This window comes from Narcine bancroftii, chromosome 3, assembly GCF_036971445.1.
Source record: "Narcine bancroftii isolate sNarBan1 chromosome 3, sNarBan1.hap1, whole genome shotgun sequence".
Classification (NCBI taxonomy): domain Eukaryota; kingdom Metazoa; phylum Chordata; class Chondrichthyes; order Torpediniformes; family Narcinidae; genus Narcine; species Narcine bancroftii.
In genome coordinates this window covers 260,537,656-260,562,314 of record NC_091471.1, presented here as the reverse complement: position 1 = coordinate 260,562,314, position 24,659 = coordinate 260,537,656, and the positions used below count along the sequence as shown (strand labels likewise).

General features: G+C 41.2%; 1 protein-coding gene across 6 annotated transcripts in view; it reads right to left on the bottom strand.

The window, feature by feature from the left end:
- ell (elongation factor RNA polymerase II) overlaps positions 1-24,659 on the bottom strand; it is a 118,816-nt gene that overhangs the window by 32,131 nt on the left and 62,026 nt on the right. For all 6 annotated transcript variants that reach the window (XR_011354359.1, XM_069927836.1, XM_069927834.1 and 3 more), the window contains one exon: positions 790-911. Coding sequence is in view for 5 of the 6 variants with exons in the window: in XM_069927836.1 (XP_069783937.1) it covers positions 790-911 (122 nt within the window). In the remaining variant the exon portion in view is untranslated. The remainder of the gene's footprint in view (positions 1-789; positions 912-24,659) is intronic.

Below are 24,659 nucleotides of genomic sequence, written 5' to 3'. Positions count from 1 at the left end.
GTTAAAGCCCTCCAAAACATAGTGGACACAGCCCAGGACATCACAGGCAAAACTCTCCCCACCATTAAGTACACCTAAAGGAAACATCATTAAGGACCCTCACCATCCAGCACACGCTCTGTTCTTGCTGGTGCCATCAGGAAAAAGGCATAGGTGCCACACAGCTCGCACCATCAGATTCAGGAACAGCTGCTCCCCCTTCACCATCAGAATCCTCAGTCAAACTCAATCAGAAACTCATTTAAGGACTCTTATTGGTGCATTTATTGATTTTCTTCTGATCTCTCTGTATCGCACATTTTACAATTGTTATCTGTTTGTGGTTCTTTTATTTGTTTACATGTTTATGCTGTGTACAGTTTATTTTTTGCACTACCCATTAGTAGTAATTCTGCCACACACGTATGGAAAAGGAATTGTACGGTTGTATGTGATGTCATGTGATGTCACTCGTCACAGTTGCTAAAGCGAGCCGAGCGACCGTGCGGTTAGACAGGCCGAATCGTTGCCCCAGCCACTACACTCTGACAATAAATCTGAAGTAGCATCCTTTCTTTTACCCTTGGATGGTTAGAACAGTTAGCCAGTACAGCAATCAAAACGAAAGCAATGCCTTTGAGAGAAAATTGATTAAATACTGAGGGGAAAACGAGAGGAGAAAATGTTGCTATGTTGAGGAGTACAAGCGGCTTGTGTGAAGCACCACGGTCAGATTTGGGTTCTGCACATTCGAGGTACACGGTCTGACTGTGCACTCTCAGCAATGGTACAAGCAACATCTTCACTTACCGGGATTGGTATTGTTGAATACAGTCGAAACTGCATTGGGGATTATCCCTTCCAACACTGCAGAGGTAAAACATGAATGTCCGCACATCATTTGGGCGATCAGGTCTTGGAATGGTGATTTGCTGCAGAGCAGTAACAAAATGTCAAAGGCAGTTTCCAAAAATATTTAACCCTTCACGAGTAGAAAGAAAATTCAACAAATATAGACCACGTGAAATTAACTCAAAGGCAGTTTCCAAAGATATTTAACCCTTCAGGAGTAGAAAGCAAATTCTACAAATATAGGTCACGTGAAATTAACTCAAAGGCAGTTTCCAAAAATACTGAACCCTTCAGGAGTAGAAAGCAAATTCTACAAATATAGACCATGTGAAATTAACTCAAAGGCAGTTTCCAAAAATATTTAACCCTTCAGGAGTAGAAAGCGAATTCTACAAATATAAACCATGTGAAATTAACTCAAAAGCATATTGCAATATGCAAGGTCTATCCTTGAATTAAATTGAAGTTCTCTTGTCTGTGTGGCAGGAAGGATGCATCTAAGCTGTATGTTCAAGCTCAATCAAAACTGACGTTTCCCCTCTAGACTGAAGGGGAGATTATCTTGAAGGGCTCAGGCTCGAAACGACGGTTGTATATCTTTACCTCCTATGGACACTGCAAGATCTGCTGAGTTCCTCCAGCATTTGTGTTTTCATGCAGTGTCTGCAGACTTTCGCATTTCACTACATTTTTGTAAGTGCTGCCTGATGTGACAGAGCTCTAGGTGCCTAATCAGACTTAAATGAAAGATCAAATGACATTATAAAAAGGTATCTTGATAAATCTTCATCCCCAAACTAAAAACAACAATAATAGGCAATTCTGTTTAGTATTAACTGCCAGATCTTGATATGGGGGCTTGAAGAACAGTGGTTCACAGAAGTATTTCATTCTACATAAAACACCCAATAATGTTCAAGACATCACAATGGTAAACTTTTATTTTAGTGTCTATACAAGAGACAAACATTGATGGACTGAAGCCTAATGGAATTAACACCGTGTTCCTAGAACTGAACTGCAGCTGGGTGATCTGCTGCTGTTAGATGTTGCTGGGTGTTTTCTCTGCATCACTGAGCTTTACAGCACTGGTCAATGTCCAAGGTCCTAAAAAGCTATCCAATGACTCCACCTTGTATGACTTATCTTCCAACTGACCCTATTGTTTATCTTACCTGTTCGGAATCTACTTCTATCTGTGATCTTTCACTTCTACCTGGTTCATCAATCCCACACCTTCCACCCGATTCTCTTTACACTAGATTGTTTTCTCCTCTTGCTGAGTGGTGATAAAGGGTTTTGGCCCAAAATGTCAATTATTCTTTCCCTCCCCCACCTGCTACACTTGGCCCGCTGAGTTCCTCTAGCAGATTGTGTTTTACTTCAGATTCCAGCAAATGAAGTTTCCCAAAAGTCTCAAATGATTCCATATGGACTGGAGTGGATTTAATATTTAATATGCCTCACGCATTATTGACAGCTAAATGGCATGAGTGAAGATTGTGATTGCAAGGGAAATGAAAATTAATAAGATAAAGAATCCGCTCTGACCATAACTCATCTCCAGAAGTTTGAATCGTACAACCAAGAGTGCAGCAAGTGGAAACAATAATTTAAGAAACATCTAAAAGAAATTTCATGAGCAATAGAGAGTTGGAAATTCCCAAAAATACATAGCTAAATTAGGTTAAAATTTCCATACATTTGACGCAGTCTGTTAATAGCAGTGCAGAATGCATATAGGCCTGCTTCAAGTCTATCAAAGACTGCTTGGTGGCTCATCCAGACCCTCCAGCCCCTTTCACACTTGCCAGTGATCCCAGGAATTAAACATCAATCAGCCTTTAAAATGGCAAGTGTGAAAGCAAAATCTGCTCAGCGGCAGCGTCAGATGTCATCTCACGCCGGGGATTGCCAGCCTCGACCCCTAGTACGTTGGCGTTGAGATCAGGCAGGTGTGAAACAGGCAATGGCACGGCAGCCACTTCCGATTAAAGGTAGAACAAACCATAAGCTGGGGCTAAACCCTTGCAAATGTGACCAATTAAACTACTAACCCCATATGTCTATGGAACATGGGAGGAAACCTGTACAGAGACAGGGAGAATGTAAAAGCTCCTTACAGGTGACACTGGACTCAAATCTAGATCGCTAGTGCTGTAATAGCATTGTGCTAACCAGCATATTAACTGTGCTGAGAGAGTCTGCGTGGGCTAAATATTCATCCTGCCACAATTTGTTCCTTTTCAAATGCTTCCACAGAGATTGGTAACATCCATCTCGGCCGACGATTCAAAAGCGGTTAAAATTTTGACTGATCCTTCTGTTCATGAGTGAACTTTTATGTTTAATTCAGGTACAGTATGGGGCAATTATTTGGAAGGCCATCATTTAATTCTCCATCTCTAGCTGCCCTCAAGTTGTGGGTGGTGAGCTGCCATAAGGAAACATTGCAGTCCTGGTAAATCAGGCAGAGGGTGCTCCAGTTTTAATCACCGAAGGCATTATGGTATATTCCCAGCAAAAGGAAAAACAGGGGCTTGAACCAATAAAATCGATTAAATCAGGGAGCAAAAATACTTCTTGTTGGGTCCTAACTGGGACACTCAAGTAAAAAGAAAGTCATACTGCCCATCAAATAATCTTAAATGACGTTGTTTCTTGCAGCTTGTGGCAGCAGCACGGTACTCCTTTCCGAAATAAACATTTTCTTCACCTTGCTTGTCAAGGAAAATCTGCCAGATTACATTCACCACAGAGAGATGAGAAAAGTGGATACAGGCACATTGCTAACACAACTGCTACAAACAAGAGCACCAGAAATGTCTTCTGGATGTTGTGAATTCTCTCATTCAGTGACCTCTGCTTGACAGGTCATTAAACACACTGTGGGCCAAGATCATTTTTTTTTAACTAGAGAGAGAGAACAAGGGCTATGGGGAGGAAATTGTTTTGGCAAGTAATCTCATGAACCACGTGAAGTGCCAGTTGATGAAGTAGACAACGACGATGTGGTCAAACAATAATCATGGCTTTTATTAGCAGAAACTCATGGTACAATAATGAAAGACAATAGGTGCATATCAAAGGGGAGTGTCCTTAACAGTAGAGATAATGCACAGCCAATGTTAGTACAGCAAGGCTCGCCAGAGAGGGGAGAGAGGCAGCTTGGCAGACATTCACCACAGTTTCCCCCCAGCAGAAGGAGGATTAAAATCAAAAGGACAGCTGCTAGGAAAGACTGAAGCAAGCGATACATGGATACCATGTTTGGCATTGAGAATACTCTAACAGCCAAAATACGCCAGTATCTAGCAAGCAATCGAAATATAATGAGATATTTTATGAATATGTCAGCCTATCAGGTTGTTTACGAATTCTGGTGCTTCTTCTCAAAACAGGTGGCTCCTTTGCAACCTTGGGAACTGGTACAGTTCCTGGGTCTGTAGTGCGGGAAGGACTGACTTCTGGACCCGCTCCAGAATCGCCAGCGTGAGGCAGTGGAGCCTCAGCATGGTCATCTGAAAGCTTACTAGGGGTCGCAGGCTGGGGGGCATCTCTCAGGCTCACTCTGAGTAGGGGTGTGAGGAAGGGGTGAACCAGACGAGGCCAGATCTCTTAGGGGTACAGTGTCAGTACTCCCGCCTGGGAATTTAACATGAGTGTAGTTGGGGTTGGTATGCAGTAGCTGAACTGGGGGTCTGTTTTACGCGCCCGAGCATGGCTCTTCAGCAGCACGGTTCCAGGCTCAGATAAGCAGGCTGGCCAGTCTATCACAGTTCCTGATTTCCTAGGAAAGGCAAACATACGTTCATGAGGTGTTTGATTTGTTGCAGTACACAATAATGACCAAATAGAATGTAGCGCCTCAGGCAGCACCTCCTGCCACCGGGTAACAGGGTAACCATGTGTTTTTAAAGCAAGATCAAGCAAAGTGGCCAAGTTTCCCACAATAGCTGCAGGTAGCAATTCAAGCCGGACACTTATGTCTGGGGTGTCAGCTCTTATCACAGAAGTAGCATTTTTCAGGAGATCCCCTTTTTCTTTCCTTCAGGGTTCCAGCAGTCCTGGATGTTTCCTTTTCGGTTTCTAGCATTTCACTGGACCACATGGCACTTCTCAGTGTTTTGGCTAGAGTGACTGCCCGGTCGTAGGTTAAGGGCTCCATCTCCAGGAGCCTCTGTCAGATGTAACTGGAGTCAATCCTGTTGACAAAGCATCCAGCTTCAAGGCATTGCGGTGTTGTTGCACATGACATCACATTCGTTTGCCAGCAAGTCGAAGGCCAGTGCATAGGCAGCATCACTTTCCCCGTGTTTCTGACATCTAGTCAGCAACTGGTGTCGAGCAAGCACCACATTCCGTGGCACTGCATAGTACGCAGTCAGACGTTCCCGGGCTATAGCCAGAGTGGCAGCTCCTTGCGTTACGGCGAAAGGGACTTCACCCAGCAGAGAGTTCAGGTGGCCCCACTGTATCGCCTCATCGACCATGTTGTTTTGAGCCATGTAGTAATCAAAACAAGCAATCCAGTGGTTGAAAATTTCACTGGACCTCGGGGCAGACGGGTCAATTATCAGCTGCTCTGGCTTGAGCGCTGCATCCATTTCTGCTAATAAAATTGAAGTGCCAGTTGATGAAGTAGACAAGGACGATGTGGTCAAACAATAATCATGGCATTTATTAGCAGAAACTCATGGTACAATAATGAAAGACTATAGGTGCATACAGTTATATAGGGGGGGATACAGGCAGCTTGGCAGACATTCACCACACCATGATTTTATTGAAAGCACATTTGCTATTCTTTGTTCTGGTACACTAATAGAAGACAAATATTGAAAGGCAGAATTTTCTGCCACTGGTTCTCTGTTTTAAACAACAGCACCTAATCATTCTCCTCTAAATTCAGCTTTAGAATTGGTCACAATTTTTGTTCTTTAATACCTTACTCATGGTAAATCTCCCATTTTGTACTCTTCTCCTTTTAGCACTTGCTTAAAAATGTTTCAAATAACATTATCAAGCAGAGGATACATCCCTTCTGAAAGGTTGCTTTAACATTTGTCCTTAAACAGGGAAGTCTCCAGAAGCTATGATTTTAGCAATACTCAGCAGGCCAAGCAGCGTCTACAGAAAGCAAAAGATATAACCAACACTTTGGGCTTGGAACATTGGTTTTATCCCTTTGCTTCTTATAGATGCTGCATGGCCTGCTGAGTTTCCCCAGTACTTTTGTGCATTGCATTAATATTTTGCCAGGTGTAGTTTGTCTTTGAACTTGCTCTGTAGTGGGCATGCTGTAAGTAGACAATGCTGCTCCAATCAGTCAGCTGCTTTGCCATTCAATTGCAACTTCAGATCACAAGGGGGATGGCTTCTTTGATGAAATACAAAGAACGTATTACTGTTGGTATCAACAGTTCCTGAAAGCTATCAAAAGGACAATTTGTTTTGGGCATGTTCTACGCAGTAGTGGTTTTCTTTTGGCTCTGAAGAAGCTAGACAATTTTAATCTCTGAGCTGTTTGTTTCCCTCAATGGACACTCCCTAACCAGAGTATTACCAGCATTTTCAGTGTTCATTTCGTTTTCCAGATGCCCAATTCATCTCCTGCTCACATTAATGAAAGATTGCCCGTTAAATTTCCACACATCAGGATAATACTGCACAGAATATGCATAATCCCACACTCTGGGTTCAAAACTGGATGCAATATGCAATAACCAGTGCCAGTTGGGTCATTGCCCAATGTAATTATCTTATAGATATGACTGGAAGCAACAAAAAAAAAACCAAAAACAATCCTGTTTTAAGTGGAGCATCAACTCACCTAGCAATCCTTTGACTGTCCACTTTATAAATACTGGTAATCTAGGTTGACCCACAGAAATATATAACTGAAGTCCAGTGACTAAAAGTACTGAATAACGACCCAAACAAATTTATTGGCAGAGTTGCAATGTGGTCTGATGGTGACTCAAGATGGGAAAGGTTTGATTCTTAGTTCACTTACAGTGCACTGCCACTGTTCACTCAGAGCAAACCTATGTCACACAGACCTAGTCAGTTTATAGCTGCAGTCATGGTAATACTTAGAAAAACTAAGCCATACAAAAAAACCATTAAAATCACAGCACACAATTCACAAAATAAAGCCACCTGCATTCCTTTAATCCTGTTTCAAGGCAGCAGCTTTAATAAACTATACATTTTCTCAGAAAGCGGATGTGAAGACATTTCATTTGCCAGAACGTTTCTGTTAACGTCACATTTCCCAGAGCATAAAGTCAACATAGAAAGAAAATGGGAACTTCCAGACTGCTTAACCTTTGTCTATGCCCTCGCTCAAAATAAATATAACTGTTGTGCCTGAGATGGAGGCTTTACAGTCACAGACCAAGATTGTAACAAATGCACAATATACAGTGAGGGAAGTACATGAAATTCAAAAAGGTCAACACTAGTGTACGGAATGTTTCAGATTTCTACAAATGATTAACATTCCCTAGCTCAGTTACTTTTAGGAAACAAATGGAGGCCATTCATCCCTTTGACCATATTTCAACATTTTATCAGATCATGTCTGGACAGAATCTCAATTTCATTATCCTTATTAAACTTCCTTAAATAATTAGAACAGAAAACCTACAGCACAATACAGGCCCTTCTGCCCACAAAATTATGCCAAACATGTTCCTCCCTTAGAAATTATTAGGCTTACCCATAATCCCTCTTTTTCTAAGCTCCATGCTCCTATCCAAAAGTGTCTTAAAAGACCCTATCGTATTCACCTCCACCACCGTTGCTGGCAGCCCATTCCATACACCCACTAGTCTCTGCACAAAAAAAACTTACCCCGACATCCCCTCTGTACCTATTCCCCAGCACCTTAAACCCATGTCGTATTGTGGCAACCATTTCAGCCCTGGGGAAAACACTTCTGACTATCCACACGATCAATGCCTCTCATCATCTCTATCATGTCATCCTTCATCCTCCATCACTGAGTTCACTCAACCTGTTTTCATAAGGCATGCTCCCTAATCCTGGCAACAGCCTTGTAAATCTCCTGTGCACCCTTTCAATGGCTTCCACATCCTTCCGATAGTGAGATGACAAAATGAGGACAGTACTCCAAGTGGTTCTGATCAGGGTCCTATAGGAGCCTTTTTAAGAAAAGTATACCAGGGCTGAAGTCACAAGCAAAATGCATTATTTTAGAATGGCAGGAAATGCAGGCTGAATAAGGTATCAATCTCAGAGAAGCCAAGCAGTCAAAAAAAAATGCAGAAAGCCAAATGATCTCACAACCCATGGATCAGATTGTAGCTCTGCAGTTCTGCCATGTCTGTGAATGGTGATAGACAATTAAGCTACAATCAGGATGCAATTAACCCTAACCCTAACCCTGAAGCTCCAAGAACATCCTGTCCACAACAATGGAAGGGTTTAGTGTTTGAATCCTAAATGAGGCTTAAGAATTTTCAACCATGTTCAGCTAGAAGTGCCTTCCAAAAATCATCACAGAGGCCCACCTATTGCCAGTTCAATTCACTCAAATTACAATAGTAATGGCTGAGAAAGCTGGATATCCCTAATAATATTTATTGGTCCATTCCAAATCCCAAAGATTCGTGCTCCAGGACTAACATATTTCTAGCTGAACTGTTATTTCTAACTGTTATACCATTGTATTCTGCCCTTGACATCAAGGTAGCATTTGATCAAGTATGGTATTGAGGGACTCTTAAAGTGGAATAGTCAACAAGCAAAAGAAAAACACTCTGATGGTTGGAGTTGTCACAGCAAAAAGATGGCTAATTGTTGAAAATCACTCATCTCAGCCCCTGGACTTAACTGGACCTATCTTTGTCAGGTGTCCAAATCCTAGCCACCTTTAGCTGCTGCTTCAACTACCTTTCTTCCATCACAAAAAAAGAGGTGCAGTGTTTGTTGACAAGTGTGCAACATTCAACTATAACCTCTGTAATTGAAGGAGACTCTGTTTAACTGCAGCAAGACCTAGAGAGGGTTTGATGACACCAAGTAACATTTGATTTGCAATGGACATCTCCAGCAAGGAAATATCTTTGCACCAGCCCTCTGAGTTCAATGGCATTACTAACACCAAAACCATCATCATCCAGGATATCTCCAGTGTACAAAAGTTCAACTTGACCAGCCACATAATAAGTGCAGGTCAGAGACTCTGTGTCCCTGCAGTGTGATTTACCCACTGACACCTCAAAGCATTTTCATCATCTGCAAAGCAGAATGCAATGGTATATCCTTTTGCCTGATGGAATGCAAATTTCAAAAACACTCAAAATCATCTTCATCCAGGACAAAGCAATACCATGATCTGTATCCTATTATCACCCAAAATACTTGTTTGCTCCAACAGTGGTGCAGTGCCTGCAATATGCATAAGATTACAAAATGCAATCAAGTTACTTGCTATGCTCATTTGACAGCATAGCCATCTAATCTGTGATTTCCACAATGGGAACAACATCTAAATATTTCCCTCAAAGTTAGATATCATCCCAATTTGGAAATATACTGCTGTTCTTTCATTGTTGCTGGGTTTAAATCTTGGATGATCAACCGTCTTCTGCAAGTATATCATTTTAAGGAAAGCAGCAGTTCCAAAAGGCAGCCTGTTTCGACTACCAATAAACAGTCGTCAGCCCAGTGGTGCTCAAATACAAATTTTTTTTTTAAAGATTGGCTTTTTAAAGTTCCATGGTTTTGGGATGGAAGATGATTCATTATACTCCTGAAATGATGCTAATTTGACAGTCTATTAATGGCCTACTGCTAGATCTGCTTCAAACTATTACCTCTGTTGGCAATGCTGATCTGCAATTCATTTATGAAATTTAGAGGGTCACTGAAATGGACTGAGTGGTCACATTTTCAGACATAGGCCTGATCAAAGTGACTCGGCACCTCCATATATCATCCAGTTATTCATAGAAAATATGCATATGCAGATCAAGCACAGAATCAGCTATGGAACCCTTCTTGTGTGCCAAAACAGTCTGCTGATATTCATCTCTCACTGAAACAGCTTCTTATTGATCTTCAGCTTTTTGCTGTAGTACAAGAACACCTTGCTATTCCATGGAATCAAGAGTACAGGTGATGGCATTAGTTAAAATCAACAGATAATCCCATTGTGATTGCATTTGCAGTTGTGGGAATTTGCTGCTTGTAAATTGGCTGCAATATCTCAAATTACAACTGTATTACTTTATTTACGGTAAAGTCTTATGCAATATCCTTGGTCTTGAAAAATATAATTTTTAATCTACTATATACTTGCTCTAAGGAGACATTCTCAACAGAGCCATACAACTCCCCACCCACCCACCACCCTTGGGGGACACAATACATTTGGGTGGGGGGGAGAGGTGTCACAGACTGAAATTTTTTATGCAGGTGGTAGGAGAGAAGTATGGAATAAACCATAAAGAAGGGGCCCATAAACTTTGAGCAAAGACCCAAGGGGGCCATAGCCAAAAAAAGAAATCAAGGATGACTGTTCCTGAAGAAAGCCCACAAAAGGTTCACCAGACTGTCTCTAGGGATGGTAGGAATCCTGTACGAGGACAGATTGGATCAACTAGGCCGGTATGCATTAAGGTTTATAAGAATAAGAGGAATTCATTGAAACAGGGCTTGGCATCCTAGCACTATTTACTGACTCAGTTGCCATAGAAAGAATAATTTGTGCCTGAGGAAGATTGGCATCCAGAGAACCAGTATCTCACCGAGAAACTGACTTCAATGAAGACTACTAAGTACTAGACAATTATTTGGAAATTAATCGTCATTAATTGTATGTGTTCAAATTGAAAATACTATTTTTTTTCAAAACATACGATTATGAAATCCAGATAACATCTCTGGTTTTTCAGGTAAATGGCAGCTGGGCCCTTGGTCAAATATATTATACAAATAACCTCTTGAAACTGTACATCAACAGGTCTCCTGGGAACCCAAGGGCATGCAAATGACGAGGGGGGGATTTTCTAAATACCACATTTAGAATGTACAAGGTTGGTTATGGTTTCTGGTTTGAAGCTCCACTTTTTTAAAACTCTCCTCAAAGTTCAAAGCCCGCTGAAATCAATTTTTTTGCTACTTTGTTAATTCACAAAAAGCAACAATTCCAAGCACATTGTTAAACAGCCAGCAGACCTGGTTCTGAGATAGAAAGTGTGCTGACCGGCTGCATCACAGTCTGTTATAGGGACATCAAAACAACTGAGCATAAAGCTCTGCAGAAGTAGTGGACGCGGCCCAGGACATCACAGGCATCCACGGGGAACACTGCTGTCGGAGAGCAGCAGCCATCATCAAGGATCTATACCACCAGGCACATGCTGTTCCCACTGCTACGATCAAGAAAGAGGTATAGGTGTCACAAGACTCGCACTACCCAGTTTATGAACAGCTGCTATCCCTCCACCATCAGACTCCTCAACAACAAACTCAATCAAGGTCTCATTTAAGGACTTTTACATTTTATTGATTTTTCTCTCTGTATTGCAGTTTGTTTATATTTCTTTATTTGTTTACATGTGTACATTGTGTACCTTTTCTCGCACTACCAATAAATAGTAATTCTGCCTCGCCCACAGTAAAAAGAATCTCAGGGTTGTATGTGATGTCTTGTATGTAGTACTCTGTCAATAAATCCGAAAATGTGAATTTTTTTTTATATAAAAAGTCCTACACTAACACCCTTTCTGATCATCACAACTGCAACATTCTGATCCCCATCTCGCCAAAAGCCACTAATTCGTAATATGGAGTCCTGATGGAACAAAGAGTTGAGAAAAAGAGCATCTTCCAATCATAGCTGCTTGAAAAAAACCACACGAGCCTGCCTTCACATAGTGATCAATAGGCATCTCAACTGACATTTCTCCTCCCTGGTCCAAAGCACAGGGAGTTAAGCAAGAAAATTTTAATTGTTTTTTCCTTCCTATGGATGCTGCATAACCTGCTGAGTGTTTCTAGCATTTTTGTTCAAAGCGTGGGGACCAGTTTGAGAGAAATTCCTCCAAATCTACAAATGTTGCTGCTAAACTAATGTGCCCAATTGGAGCAATAATAAGTAACGACAGCTCCAGAAAAATGGTATTAACTGTTAAGTAATTCTATCCAGGAATAGTTAATTTAAAGACAATAGCTTGGGTACACAACTGGAAACAAATGTCACACTATACCATTCAGTAGCATGTCAATGCTCAAAAACATGATGCAATGAAGTTCTAGTGTCCAGATCACTATTGTGGGCTCATGAAGAAAGTGCGTTGTTGGATATAACTCCACAAACTAATAGACCTTTTAAAGGAAATCAGAAATAAAAATCATTAGCTCGACCTCTGCATCTGAACCACATTCCAATTCTTCATACAAGTTCCACACAGCAAAGAGATGTCATCCATATCCTCTGCTTGTCATTCCAACCATCATTTCCTATCCATCCCCAGAGTCTCCTTCAGAAACTCTATCTTAGCTGAATTACTTCAGTCAATAAGTGATGTGATATATGAAGCCCTTGAAGTCAATAGATCAGCACATAATGATGCCCGTAATGAAAGATATCTAGAGGAAGCAAATCAGTACATGGAAGGGTGCAGTTGTGCCTCACAAATAGACAAACATCATCAGCTCATGCTGGTGCCATTACTGGCATTCTTTAGCAGCTGCAAACATGCAACTGCAGCAAAGCACCAAAGTTAATTCAATAACATTTCCTCCCAAGCACCTCCACCACTCAGGATAAAATCAATGATATTTTGGGAATTAAACAAAATAATGTACAAACAGTGCAGGGCAGATGTGCAGGACATCCTCCTTCAAAATATAAAAATGGTTTCCCTCGCACTGCCATCAACTTAGCATCTCCTCTACTTCCCACACTTCTGCCCTGGCTCCTTCCACCCTGAGATGCAACAAGGACAGGATTCCCCTTGTCCTCCCTCACCTATCGCCCCACCACCAGCCTCCAAACCCAACGTATTGTGGATTTATGCCAACTACAACATAATCCCTCTACCAGACACATCTTCTCCTCTCCTACCCTTTCTGCTTTCCACAGGGACCACTCCCTCCATGACTCCCTTGTCCACTCATTCCTCAGTAAATGCTACACATGCCCAAACTTTCTCCCTCAACACCATTCAAGGCCCCAAACAATCCTTTCAAGTGAAGGAACTGGTGCTCCCATTGTGGCCTCTTCTACATTGGAAATTGGACCTAAACTGGAAGATAGTTTTGTTGAGCACCTTCACTCTGTCTACTGCAATAACAGGGACTATTTCAATTCCACACCTCATTCCCACACCGGTATGGCCGCCCATGGCCACGTGCACTACCTAAATGAGGCTATCCACAAGTTGAAGAAACACCTGATATCCCATCTGAGCACTCTCCAACAAGAAGGTATTAATTAATTCACTTCTCCAGTTTCTGTTAGGCTCCTCTTTGGTTTCTATATCTCCCTTTCCCCAGCCTTGTGCTTTCCTCCAACTCCCCCTCTTCACTCCCCATCACCAGAATATTTCTCTTCTGCCTTCCCATCCTTATCCGCCAATGACGTTTATTGGCCTGTGCTCCTCCCCCTGCCCTGCCCCCTCCCTCTTCCCCCCATCTTTTTATTCAGATACCTGCCTGCTTTCTGTTCATACCTTGACGTATACCGTTTATACACTGCAGGACCCACCGAGATTCTCCAGCACTTTTCGATATTGTGGGAATATCATGTCACAATGATCCTAATCTGGACATGTATCTATTTCTTTGTTACGAGTGTCTTAATAACGTAGAACTCTCTGACAGAACTATTTTCTATTACACTATTGGCTTACGCAAGAGTGGGTAAAAACACACAGGCAGGAACTGGGCTAGTTTCATCTTTTGTAATACAGAGAGGTTAATGTATCAGCAGTATTGCGCTGGCTTACATGAGCAGTTTAAAGAATAAATCTGAGAAATCGCAATTGTGATGTAGTTTTTACCATTATTTCACAATAAATCTGTTTCGTATTACATTGAAGGATTAAGTGAACAAACACTAGCCATGCTAAAAGATTGGATACCCATAAGAAACTACAAACCAGTAGCCAGCAAAATAAGCATAAAATACAAGCCCTTTTTCCATTGGCATCCCAGTTAATTGGTTGTGCAGTGTCCCGGGATAGGAAGCCGTTTATGGTATTTCCACTGGGCCACCTTTAACTGAGACACTGACTGCTTTTCCAATGACCGCCACCCATCCCTGGGGATTGGAGAGACTACCTTCGAATGGATGGAAGTTGTTCTTTTTCCACTGGTTTAATTAGCATGCCGATGTCAGCTGATGCCGGGGAATAGGAGTAGGGCTAGAGGCTGTCAATCCCCGGCGTGATTTGACGTCATTTGATGCAAGTGTGCTGATTGTTTTCCTTTTCCAATGGACCCTTAACCAGTTAATTCCCACAAACAAGGTGCTGGTGGAAAAGGGGCTATAGCAGACCACAGCAGAGGAACCGGCCTTTTGGGTATGCTAACATCCTCCTTTTGATTTCACTTACTGAAGTACTTGCTCACATGTGCCAGTTCTTTGCCCTTTCAATCAATCTACATCCATTCCAGAATCACTGTACCTTGTCACAATATGACCGTCCAACTATTTTTTATATCATAGATAAATTTGTAAACCTTTCATACTGTCTTTTTTTCAGACTACTAATGAAATACTGCAGGCCAAGAGCTGATCTCTGCAGTACTCACCAGTTCTCTCCTTATACCGAAAATTTCCTTCTGTTTCTTGTAAAAGACCAGATTTCAATCCATTCTAATGCTTTCTCCAATAGCATGGGATTTTAACTTGTACATCAGCCTCTTATTTCACATCTAATCAAATGCCTTCTGGAAATTTATATCTTTTTTTCTTTTCTTTGGCTTGGCTTCGCGGACGAAGATTCACGTCTGCTGCAGGACAGCTAATTATATTTAGCTTTCCTAAATTATTAGCTATTTCTTTGATAACACTGGACAATTCCCCCCCTCCTCCACCCCCACCCCCCCCACAAATGGTTTGCTTCCTGAACAAAAAACACTGGGGATTATGATAGACAACTTCAAGGTGAACACAAAGTTAATTTTAGATTTGCTGTATTACGCAGGAAGTTGGAGAAACATCAAGTTAACTTTGATTGAATTTAGCAGGTTTAATCACATAATGACGCTGACACATTGTGTTAGTTCAGATGACCTAAATATGTTTTGTTGCTGATTTTTGTTTGTACTCAGCATCTGATGCCTCTCGTGTCAGTGACCAACAATAGTCGCCCTAATACTGCTTTTCCATGGCTGCAATGCCCTGATGAAAACGTTTCACCATGCTCGTCAGGGCATCAAGATCAGCAGAGTCTAATTGAGAATGCATAAAATGAATTTTCAATGGTTTTGTATGCTTGTAGTAGACAAAATAGGACAGGAAGAATCACGAAAATAGGTTATAGCTAAAAAAAACAATATGTGAAGGTATATTTTAAGGTGACTTTTATGATCAGCAACTTATAATTCACAAAATACACCCAAACAAAAAGCAAAATCTCTGTTGCCCAATGTAATTGACTAATATCTTATCAATAATAGTCGTTAAATCAATTTTCCTTGTAGTCCCCTGCATTCTGTGTTTCACCTTTTCTGAACTGGGGACTATGACTGGGTCCCCAATCTTCTGGTATCTTTCCTGAGTTTAGCAAGTTATGAAAATTTCAAGTCTTCACTCCCATTATTCTCTTCTCTTTTCTGACCCACGCCTTGCCTCAGCTCTATCTAAAGTTGTCCTCAGCAGACGCCTTACTTGTGCCTGGACCACAATGTGTCCCAGGCCCAACATCACATTAAGCTCTTCGACCTACCTGCCTCCACACCTATCTCTTTAATGAGGTCCTCAACCTCTCTGTTGACCACTTCTATCCCTTTTCTGGATCTGCCTTCATCGGAGAAGCCAACATTTACTGTAAATCCACTGATTCCCATAGCTGCCTAGACAACATTTCCTTCTCCTCAAATCATGTCTTGAGGATGACATATTCCTTTCTCTCAGCTTCTCTGACTCCACCTGCATTTGGTCTCAAAACTATATCTTCCATTCCAAGACATCTGAAATATCCTCCTTTTAGGGAAACATGCTTCCTTTCTACTGTGCTCAATGGAGCCTTGTCTCACATTTCTTAAATTTCTCTGAGTTCAAGTTTATTGTCTCATCTACCAAGATGCTTGATAAAGGATGTTTTGCCAACAAACCAGTTAGACATCTCATACACAGTACAAAAGTACATAGTTACAGAGATCAGTTGGAATGGCTTAAAAGTGGAAGAGTGGAAGGGTAGAAGAGCAGAAGGGCTATCGAAGGTGAGAGGAGTTCTGTTGGGAACAGCTGACAGAGAATTGCCTAGCTTCAGTGCCATTTATTTTCCTTTCTTCCACTCTCTTCCTTCCCTTCAAACAGAATAGAAACAAAGATCCTCATCTTTCATCCTAAAAGCCTCTTCATCCCACACATCATCTTTTGTTATTTCTAGCAGTTGCACCAGGATCTTACACCGACCCACATTTTCCTTCTCCCTGCCCACTTCTGACCACTGGTTTGCTCACCTCTCCCCACCTATCGTTCCTTGATCCCTAGCATTTTCCCATGCAACTGCAAGAGGTGCAACACTTGTTCTTACATCTCCTCCCTCACTAACAACCAGGGATGTAAACATAGCTCAACCCAAATCGCTTGACAATTCCTTCCTCCACCCCACAGATGCTGCTCAACCTGCAGAATTGCTCCATAATTTGATTTTTCCTTCAGATTCTAGCATCTGCAGTCTCTTATTTCTCCAAATGATACATTTTGTCAGGATCCACTTCCTTTAAAACCCAATCATACTGTTCATGTCTTGGTGACATGTCTGCCTTTAACAACCCTTCAGTTTCTCAGCCCATCTGATTTCTTAAGGATATTAAAAATACTTTATACAGTGAAAACTGATGTAAAAAAATTATTCAACATCTCTACCACATTTTTTGTTTGCTTTTAGTAATTGACCAACGTCATTCTCTAGAGGCTCCACATTTACCTAGTCGCCATCCTTTTATTTGTATATCCAAATAAACATCTACTCTTCTTATATTACATACACATTTTGTCTCATGCTTTATTTCTTTCATTATTATGAAGCTTTTAGCTTTCTGATACAAGATCCTAAAAACTTCCCAGTCCTATCCATTTATAATTTTATGGTCACTACCCTCCTCCCCCACACACAAAAACTCCAGAGGATATCTTTAACCATAATATCCCTTATTAATCCTTTATCAATGACCTAATACTAAATCTAAAATAGCCCATACAAGGGGAGGCTCTGCTTACACTATTCTAAAACCAATCTCTCATGCAATCCATAAATTCTTCAAAAGTGTTCTTGCCAGATCAACAAATAGGTTAAAATCTATCATGAATGCGATTTCTTTCAAACATACGCTTGTAATTTTTCCATTTATATTCTGACCTAACAAGCAGTCACAATTTTGGGGCCCAGACTTGCATCTTCCTTCTGTTGGTCATGATTTCCACTCAAACTGATTCCACATTACTATCTGCTGCATTGGTATCATGGCTCAGCAAATAGCCAAAAGTAACAGAAAAGTCTGCAGACTCTACGATTGTATTGCAATGTGCACCTTTGTGTATTGCAGCCAAGAGTAACAGGGTTTTAAAACTATATAGCAAATATTAGGGTCTAGAATGCGCTGGCAAGGATAGTGGAGACAATTTAACTGCATCCTACGGAGAGAATTGTAAAAGAGAATATATAGGGAGCAGTACCAACTGGAATGTTTGTGCAAAGAGCAAGTAGGACCCATACTTTACAATTAAATAATTGTTGAGGCAGATTCAATTGCAAGCATAGAAAACAGAAACAGGAATAGACTACTTGCTCCTTTGAATCTGCTTCACCGTTCATCCACCTTTGAGCTACATTTTCCCTACAGCTCTTGACATCTTTTTTCTTGGAAGCTGGTTAAATATCCAAAAGGGAAAAAATTTTCAGGTGGATTGAAGAGGGCAGAGGAATGAGACTAGATGGACTTGCATTGTAAAGACTTGATATGTCAAATATCCTTCTGTGCTATATTCTTTCCAAATTAGATTTCTGTGACCTCTTTAAAAATACTATCACAAGCCCCTTTTACATAGAACCCTTAAGCCAGGTTTCATCTAGCTTTTAAATGCTTCACTTATCTGCATGAACACAGAAAAGGTGCATTGGCAGGTCCATTTCACTTCATGTTTCCTCCACCCAGGGACCTAGTGTCAGAGGTGGAGCTAAGTCACACACCACTTGCGTAAAATGTTGAGCATTGAAACTGGCTCAAAGGGGGATGGCTGATGACATCACGATGATGTCTTCAGCTTGCGAGCAAAGCACACAAATTTTTTAATTCTGCAGGAATGTTTTCCTGATCACACGTGTTCTTCACAAGATTGGGACATATTATTCTCAAAAAAAGGCTATTATGATGTGCAGAAGATTTGCTTGAGTTCTAATACTGCATTTGCACCTGCTGTTCAGCCTCCATTTTTCTGTTCAGAGCGATTTCACTTCCTGGTGCGTATGCTCTACATCACAGCAGAGAGCGGTGCTGCTGTGCCTCACATATTGCCTCTTTTAATAAGCCAGCTTGCTACGCAAAAGGATTCAGCGATCCACTCTCAGCGGTTTTTTTTAAATGGAGGGCCTCTGCTTCGAGGCCAGCTCCTTCAGCAAATAAAAATCTGCACTTAACTTTTTACGAAGCAGCCCTAAAAGGCTGTTCCAGTGTCACTTTTATGCAAGTGGTGCCTTGTTGTGTCCTTGGGAAACGATTTAGATGGGGTCAATACGACAGCATAAATACACGGCGAGCAATGGAACCGCTCTGGGAAGTGCAGAGTGGTTCCAGCTGCATGTGGGATTATGGGTAATGAGGTCTGCCCGATCAAATCTCAAAAAAAAAATAGCCTACCCAATGTGATCGACCTCTGCTGGCAGCAGCTTCCTCCACTGGCACCTTTGCCTTCAAGGTAAAAATGTGACAGCATCCATGCAGGTCTCGACTTGACGAGGTCCTGGGTCGCAGGCTGACTTATTCATTGCAACGTCATCAGTCTGCCCCTAGCCAGCCGCTTGCAGCAGTTGTACATTTATGAAGCGAGGTGGAGCACTCCACTCCACCACTGGGACCTCGCCTTGAAGGATCGGAGTCAGCGTCTTGGAGCCGCTCCCAGAGCATTTATGAAAGTGGGATCAGTGATGTGAGGGCAAAGAATTTCTGCCTTTATAAATCACATTTTTAAAAACTTCTATAAAAGGGCACTGAATCCAACTTTCCAATTCCCCTTTTCCATAGATCATGAGTTAGGCAATAAGGTGGCTTCTCTATTAAAAACCCTTACAGATTTCATATCCTTTTTAGAAACAGTCTGCATAGTAAGTCAGCATTGAATGAAGAGAGCATAAATTCACTGATTAAATAAGGAATCAGTAGACCTTTCAAATTACCTTGTAAGATGGCGTTAACTGAGCAATTTACTAGGTTGAAGACCCAGGTACAGGGCTATTTGAAAGACCCAAACCTACCAAGCCTGGTCAAAATGTGATCACTAGACCCAATTTGTTCTCCAACATTAACCTTGACACCTGACCTATCTCGTTCCCTAACAGGAGATCCAGTATTACATCGTCCCGAGTCGGTTCCTCTACGTATTGATTAAGAAAACTATCTTACACACATTTGACAAACTCTAGCCCATCCAGCCATCTTACTGTATGGGTATCCCAATCAATGTGAGGAAAGTTAAAATCTCCCATGATCACTACCTTATGTTTATTACACATATATGCTATCTCCTTACAAATTTGTTCTTCCAATTTTCTTGGCCCATTTGGTGGTCTATAATACACTCCTATTAGTACCCTCATGCCTCCTCCTTCCCTCAATTCAACCCAAACAGCCTCACTGGACGATCCCTCCAAACCATCCTGCCAACCGGGGTTCAAGACCCACCTTGGAGGTGGTCAGGGAAATCCAGAAAAACTTACCTGGGTATCCTCCTCCGCTTATTTGAAAGGAAAATGGCTCACCCAGTTATTCTGGAATTTTAAACAGAAATAACACAGGGAACAGGGGATTCCCTGTAGCTGTGTGTCGCATCATCACAGAGGCTGAAAGGTGCAGGAGGTACAGACGACCCAATAATCTCACCTGAATCCCAGGAGGGCTACCTGGGTGCTGCAATTTGAAAGCGCCTACTGAGTGTGAAGTGTCTTTGGAACTCCTCCTCAAAAGCAATTTTTGAAGTCAATTAAGGCAGAAGTAGATAGATTCTTGCTAAACACAAGTGTGAACTGTTGCCACAGATAGACAGCAATATGGAATTGAATTTACAATTGGATCAGTCACGATATTGTTAAATGGTGCAGCTAAGAAGTCAAGTAGACTACTCCTCTTAATTTGTAAGCTCTACATTCCTATATAATGCATTAAATTTATGAAAGTGGAAACAGTTTAGAAAAATAATTACCAGCCTCCAAGGATACAGCATTTGAGTTGCCAGTTTATTAAATGTTAGTTGTACTTTTTGCCCCCAGGTTAGTTGCAATAATTTCCAACTGGACTACATATACATGAGCAATTAAAACATATAAAGACCATTTAAGATGACAGAAGCTTGCAAATTGTAGTCAGATTCAAACAAAAGAATAATGGCTCTGCCTTTATCAGCAAGCTGTGTGACTACAGTCAAATGCTAAATCTTCCATTGTTATTTACTGGGGTCTCAACATTGAACTTGCTGATTAGTAGAGAAAGTAATCAGGCCACTATACAAAATAATCTAAACAGCACTGACAGCACCCAATCCTCCAATACAGTGTCAATGTTGACAATATCGCAGATCAGAAGAGCTGCTGAGTAGAGCTCAAATGTTTATTGCAGAGAAAGGTTTTGACTATCTAAAAAAAAACTCTTATGTTGCTCTGCACTGCCCCATTAAATGACATTTATTATCAGCAGTGTCCTGCAAGTATTTACAGTTATATACATAGGAAATACAAAGATGCTGGAAGAACTCAGCAGGTCTTGCAGCATCCATAAGAGGTAAATATATATTACCTAGGTTTCAGGACCAACCCCTACAAGTATGAGCAAAAAAAGACAAAGCATCTATATTCAAAGACTGGAGAAAAAAAGGAATGAATGGGAGAGGTGGTGTGCAGAGCAACAAAGTGTTGTTAATTGGATACAAGAGGAAAGGTGAGAATTTATTTTAGCTCTGTGAAAGAATAGGAGGAAAAAGGAGACAGAAGGCACTTTCAAGCAGGGAAAAGACCCATCTGTAAATGCGGAGGTTCTTTGCCCTTATGCCTAGAGACTTACCTCTCTGAATGCGCCGTAGCCAACTCCAAGTACCGGTTCGAACCCTTCTCAGCTGGTTAGGGGTGGGTTTTTGACACCATCAGCCCATGACCCATCTCCCCACTTACCCCTCTCCATGACCCCCTCAAGGCAGTGGGGGTCGGCGAGAGCCATTGGGTGTCAGTCGGTGCGGGCTGTGACAGCCTCACCAGGCCGCTCTCTGCGGCTCAAAACGTGGCAGAGTTATAGCCATCTTCCCTACCCATAATCTTCCATGCAGCTGGAACTGTTCTTGGAAACAGTGGGTGGGTAGTTAGTCAGTTGACGAAGTGGTCCAATCCCTTTAACCATTAAATATTAATTTGTGTTGTCTTGAAACATTGGCTCCCTTTCTTAGTGCCATCCCAAATGTTCTTCCACCACTGACTCGTAGGAGTCAAGGTTGATTATGCATTTTGAAAACAACCTTGAATATCTCTTTTTATCCTAGCTAGGGACACCGTCTGTTTTATTATTGTGGGACGGGCATGCAAATGACACTGCCTTTCCAAAAAAATGTTTTTAATTTGAAGTTGAAATCGTAACAGGCCCTTCGGGCCCACGAGCCGCACCGTCCAAATACACCCAAACGACAAATTAACCTACTAAGCCCGCAAGTCTTTGAAACGTGGGAGGAACCTGGAGCACCAGAAGAAAATCCATTTGGACACATGGACAACGTACAACTCCTTACAAAAAGCAATGGATTCGAACCCAGGCTGCTGACAAAGAGTTGCAGTAACCATTATGCTGACTATGCCACCCTAATGTAATTAATGAATGCAATTCGAACAGTAACGCTGGGCATGTTGGCCAAGGAGATGACACTAATATTGGCTAGCTTGACTTTCCAAATCATGTTATCTTCCCAGTGCTTGGAAATATATTTTTGTATGGACTCAAGTTCATAAAACATCAGTCTTTACTGTTGTTCAGCTGACCGCAAGTTATTGAGCCCTCAAGCACCTTCCCTTAGATGCAATTGTCAAGAAAGCACACCATACTTAAAGAAGCAAGTTTCCCTCCCTGTTTATCGACTATATCTGCAGGTGTAGCATCAAAAGAAATACTTGCTGGATGCATCATCGAGCTGCTCTGTTCAAGAACAAGTTATTGAAGCCATAACATAAAAAAAACTTCCCTCCTCTCCACGAACGCCATCTGCATCTCTACAACGGGAACTGCATGGTTAGCGCAACATTGTTACAGCGCCATTTACTAGGTTTCGAGTCCGGTGCTGTCTGCAATGATTCTGTACTTTCTTCCCATGTCTGCGTGGGTTTCTTCCAGCTACTCGTTTTCTTCCCCTGTTCAAAATGTACTGGAAGTTGCAGGTCCATTGGGCGGTAGTGGCTCGAGGGCCGAAAGGGCTTGGACCATGGTCCAAGTCTAAGTTAAACGAAATTTCTCCTGCCGAGGAAAAGCAGCTGACACACTCAAGGGTGCATGAAAGCACCCACAGTTTCTTCCCTGCATCCAGAGGAGGAAAAGATGGCAATGACATCCCTCTTCCCTCTTTCTCTCTTCCCAATTCTGCATTCACAGAGCCAAACCCCTCACTCCCCCAATCAATTTTCACTTTTCCTTTCTCCTATCCATATCCAATCAACACCCATGGTCCATTGGTCTGTTCTCCTCCTCCTGCCCCTTCATTTAATTTGGGTGCATGCCTGCTTTTGATTCACACCTTGAAGGGCTCAGGCAAAAAACGTCAGCAATATATCTTTGCCTCCTATGGACACTGAGATCTGCTGAGTTCCTCCAGCATTTCTGTGTTTTTACTTTGATGCCAATTGAGCTTCCATTTCATTGCAATCTGATGCTTGTAAATTGTGCTCTTTGCATGGCTTTATGCATGTCAGAGATTATCAGTTAAATCTGTACTGGATATTTTGTGACAAATAAGCAAACTTAACCATAGTAAAAAGATTATTTTTGCATTAGTTCTCGAGGCTCCAACCTCTGGGCCTGAGCCAAAGACACAGTCTCAGGCTCAGAGCATACTTTGGAACTGAGAGAGGAACTCAGAAAATTTCCATCACCTGGGAAGTAGTAGTACATGAGCAATTTTTTTTTTGGAAAATTTTATTTCACATATGCATTAAAAAACATACATAAATTCCTTATTCAAAACTAATGAAAAAAATTCATAGTGACTTTTTTTTTATATAAACTTCCCCCTCCCCCCACCACCCAAAATAAAAAAAATGAAGAAAGTAGACATATGGATCGTATTTATAAAAACTTACTAAAACTATCAAATAAAATCTAACGTATCTTAATTTTCTTTATTTTAGAAGTCAGAAGGTTTTGGTTGGGCGATTACAACTTAATTCCTAAAATTTGTAAATATGATTCTTAATTTTTTTCAAAAATTTCAAATTTGTTGTGTAAATTTTCTGTAATTTTTTTTTTCAAATGGTATACATCTCCCCATTCCCAAATACACATCTGATTTCCAAGTTACTGCCACACATTTTCTGGCTACCACTAGGGCTATTTTAACAAATTCTTTATGATATTTATTCAATTTCAATTCTGTGTTAAAAATATTTCCAAGTACAAAAAAAATTGGATATGAGGAAATTTAACTACATGTGCAATTTTTGAAGTGACAGGCTAAAATGCCCATTTATCCTGATGGACGTGATCCTAAGATCTTATGAGAGACAGTCATCAAGGTAGATTTCAAAAAATAGCTGAGACACAAAACAGAACTGAAAACCAGTTTAACTTAAATCGTGGGGAAAAAGTTAGAAGTGATTAAAGATACTGCAGATCTTTTGCTGGTTCGCAAGATGCAACGACTGCCACAGGAATCGACATTGGGGCCTCAAATTTTTACTATTTTTATAAATGATTTGAATAAAGGTACCAAAGCTGTGGCTCATAATAGGACAATGAAACAAACTTAGGCAAATTAAGTTGTAAAGAGAATGTTATGAGATTGCAAAGGAACACAGAATTCAATTGAGTGAGCAAATATCTAGCAAATTGACTACAATATGGAACTGTGGGGAATAGTCCATTTTGGGAGAAAGAAAAAGAATCGTATTATTTAAATGGCATGAAACTGCAGAACTCTGAGATGCAGAGGGGTCTGGGTGTTCTACAATACAATTCACAAAAGAATATTATGCACACATATTGAGTAACTATGCAAGATTTCTGCAAGGGTAATCAATGCAAAAGCAGGGAAGTTATTTATGGGGCACTGTTGAGACCACATGTGGAGTACTGAGTTCAACACTGGACTCATTTAAAACGATTCAAATTAAAAAGAAAACTGCTGATGAACACAGTAGAGCGAGCAGTATCAATGGAGG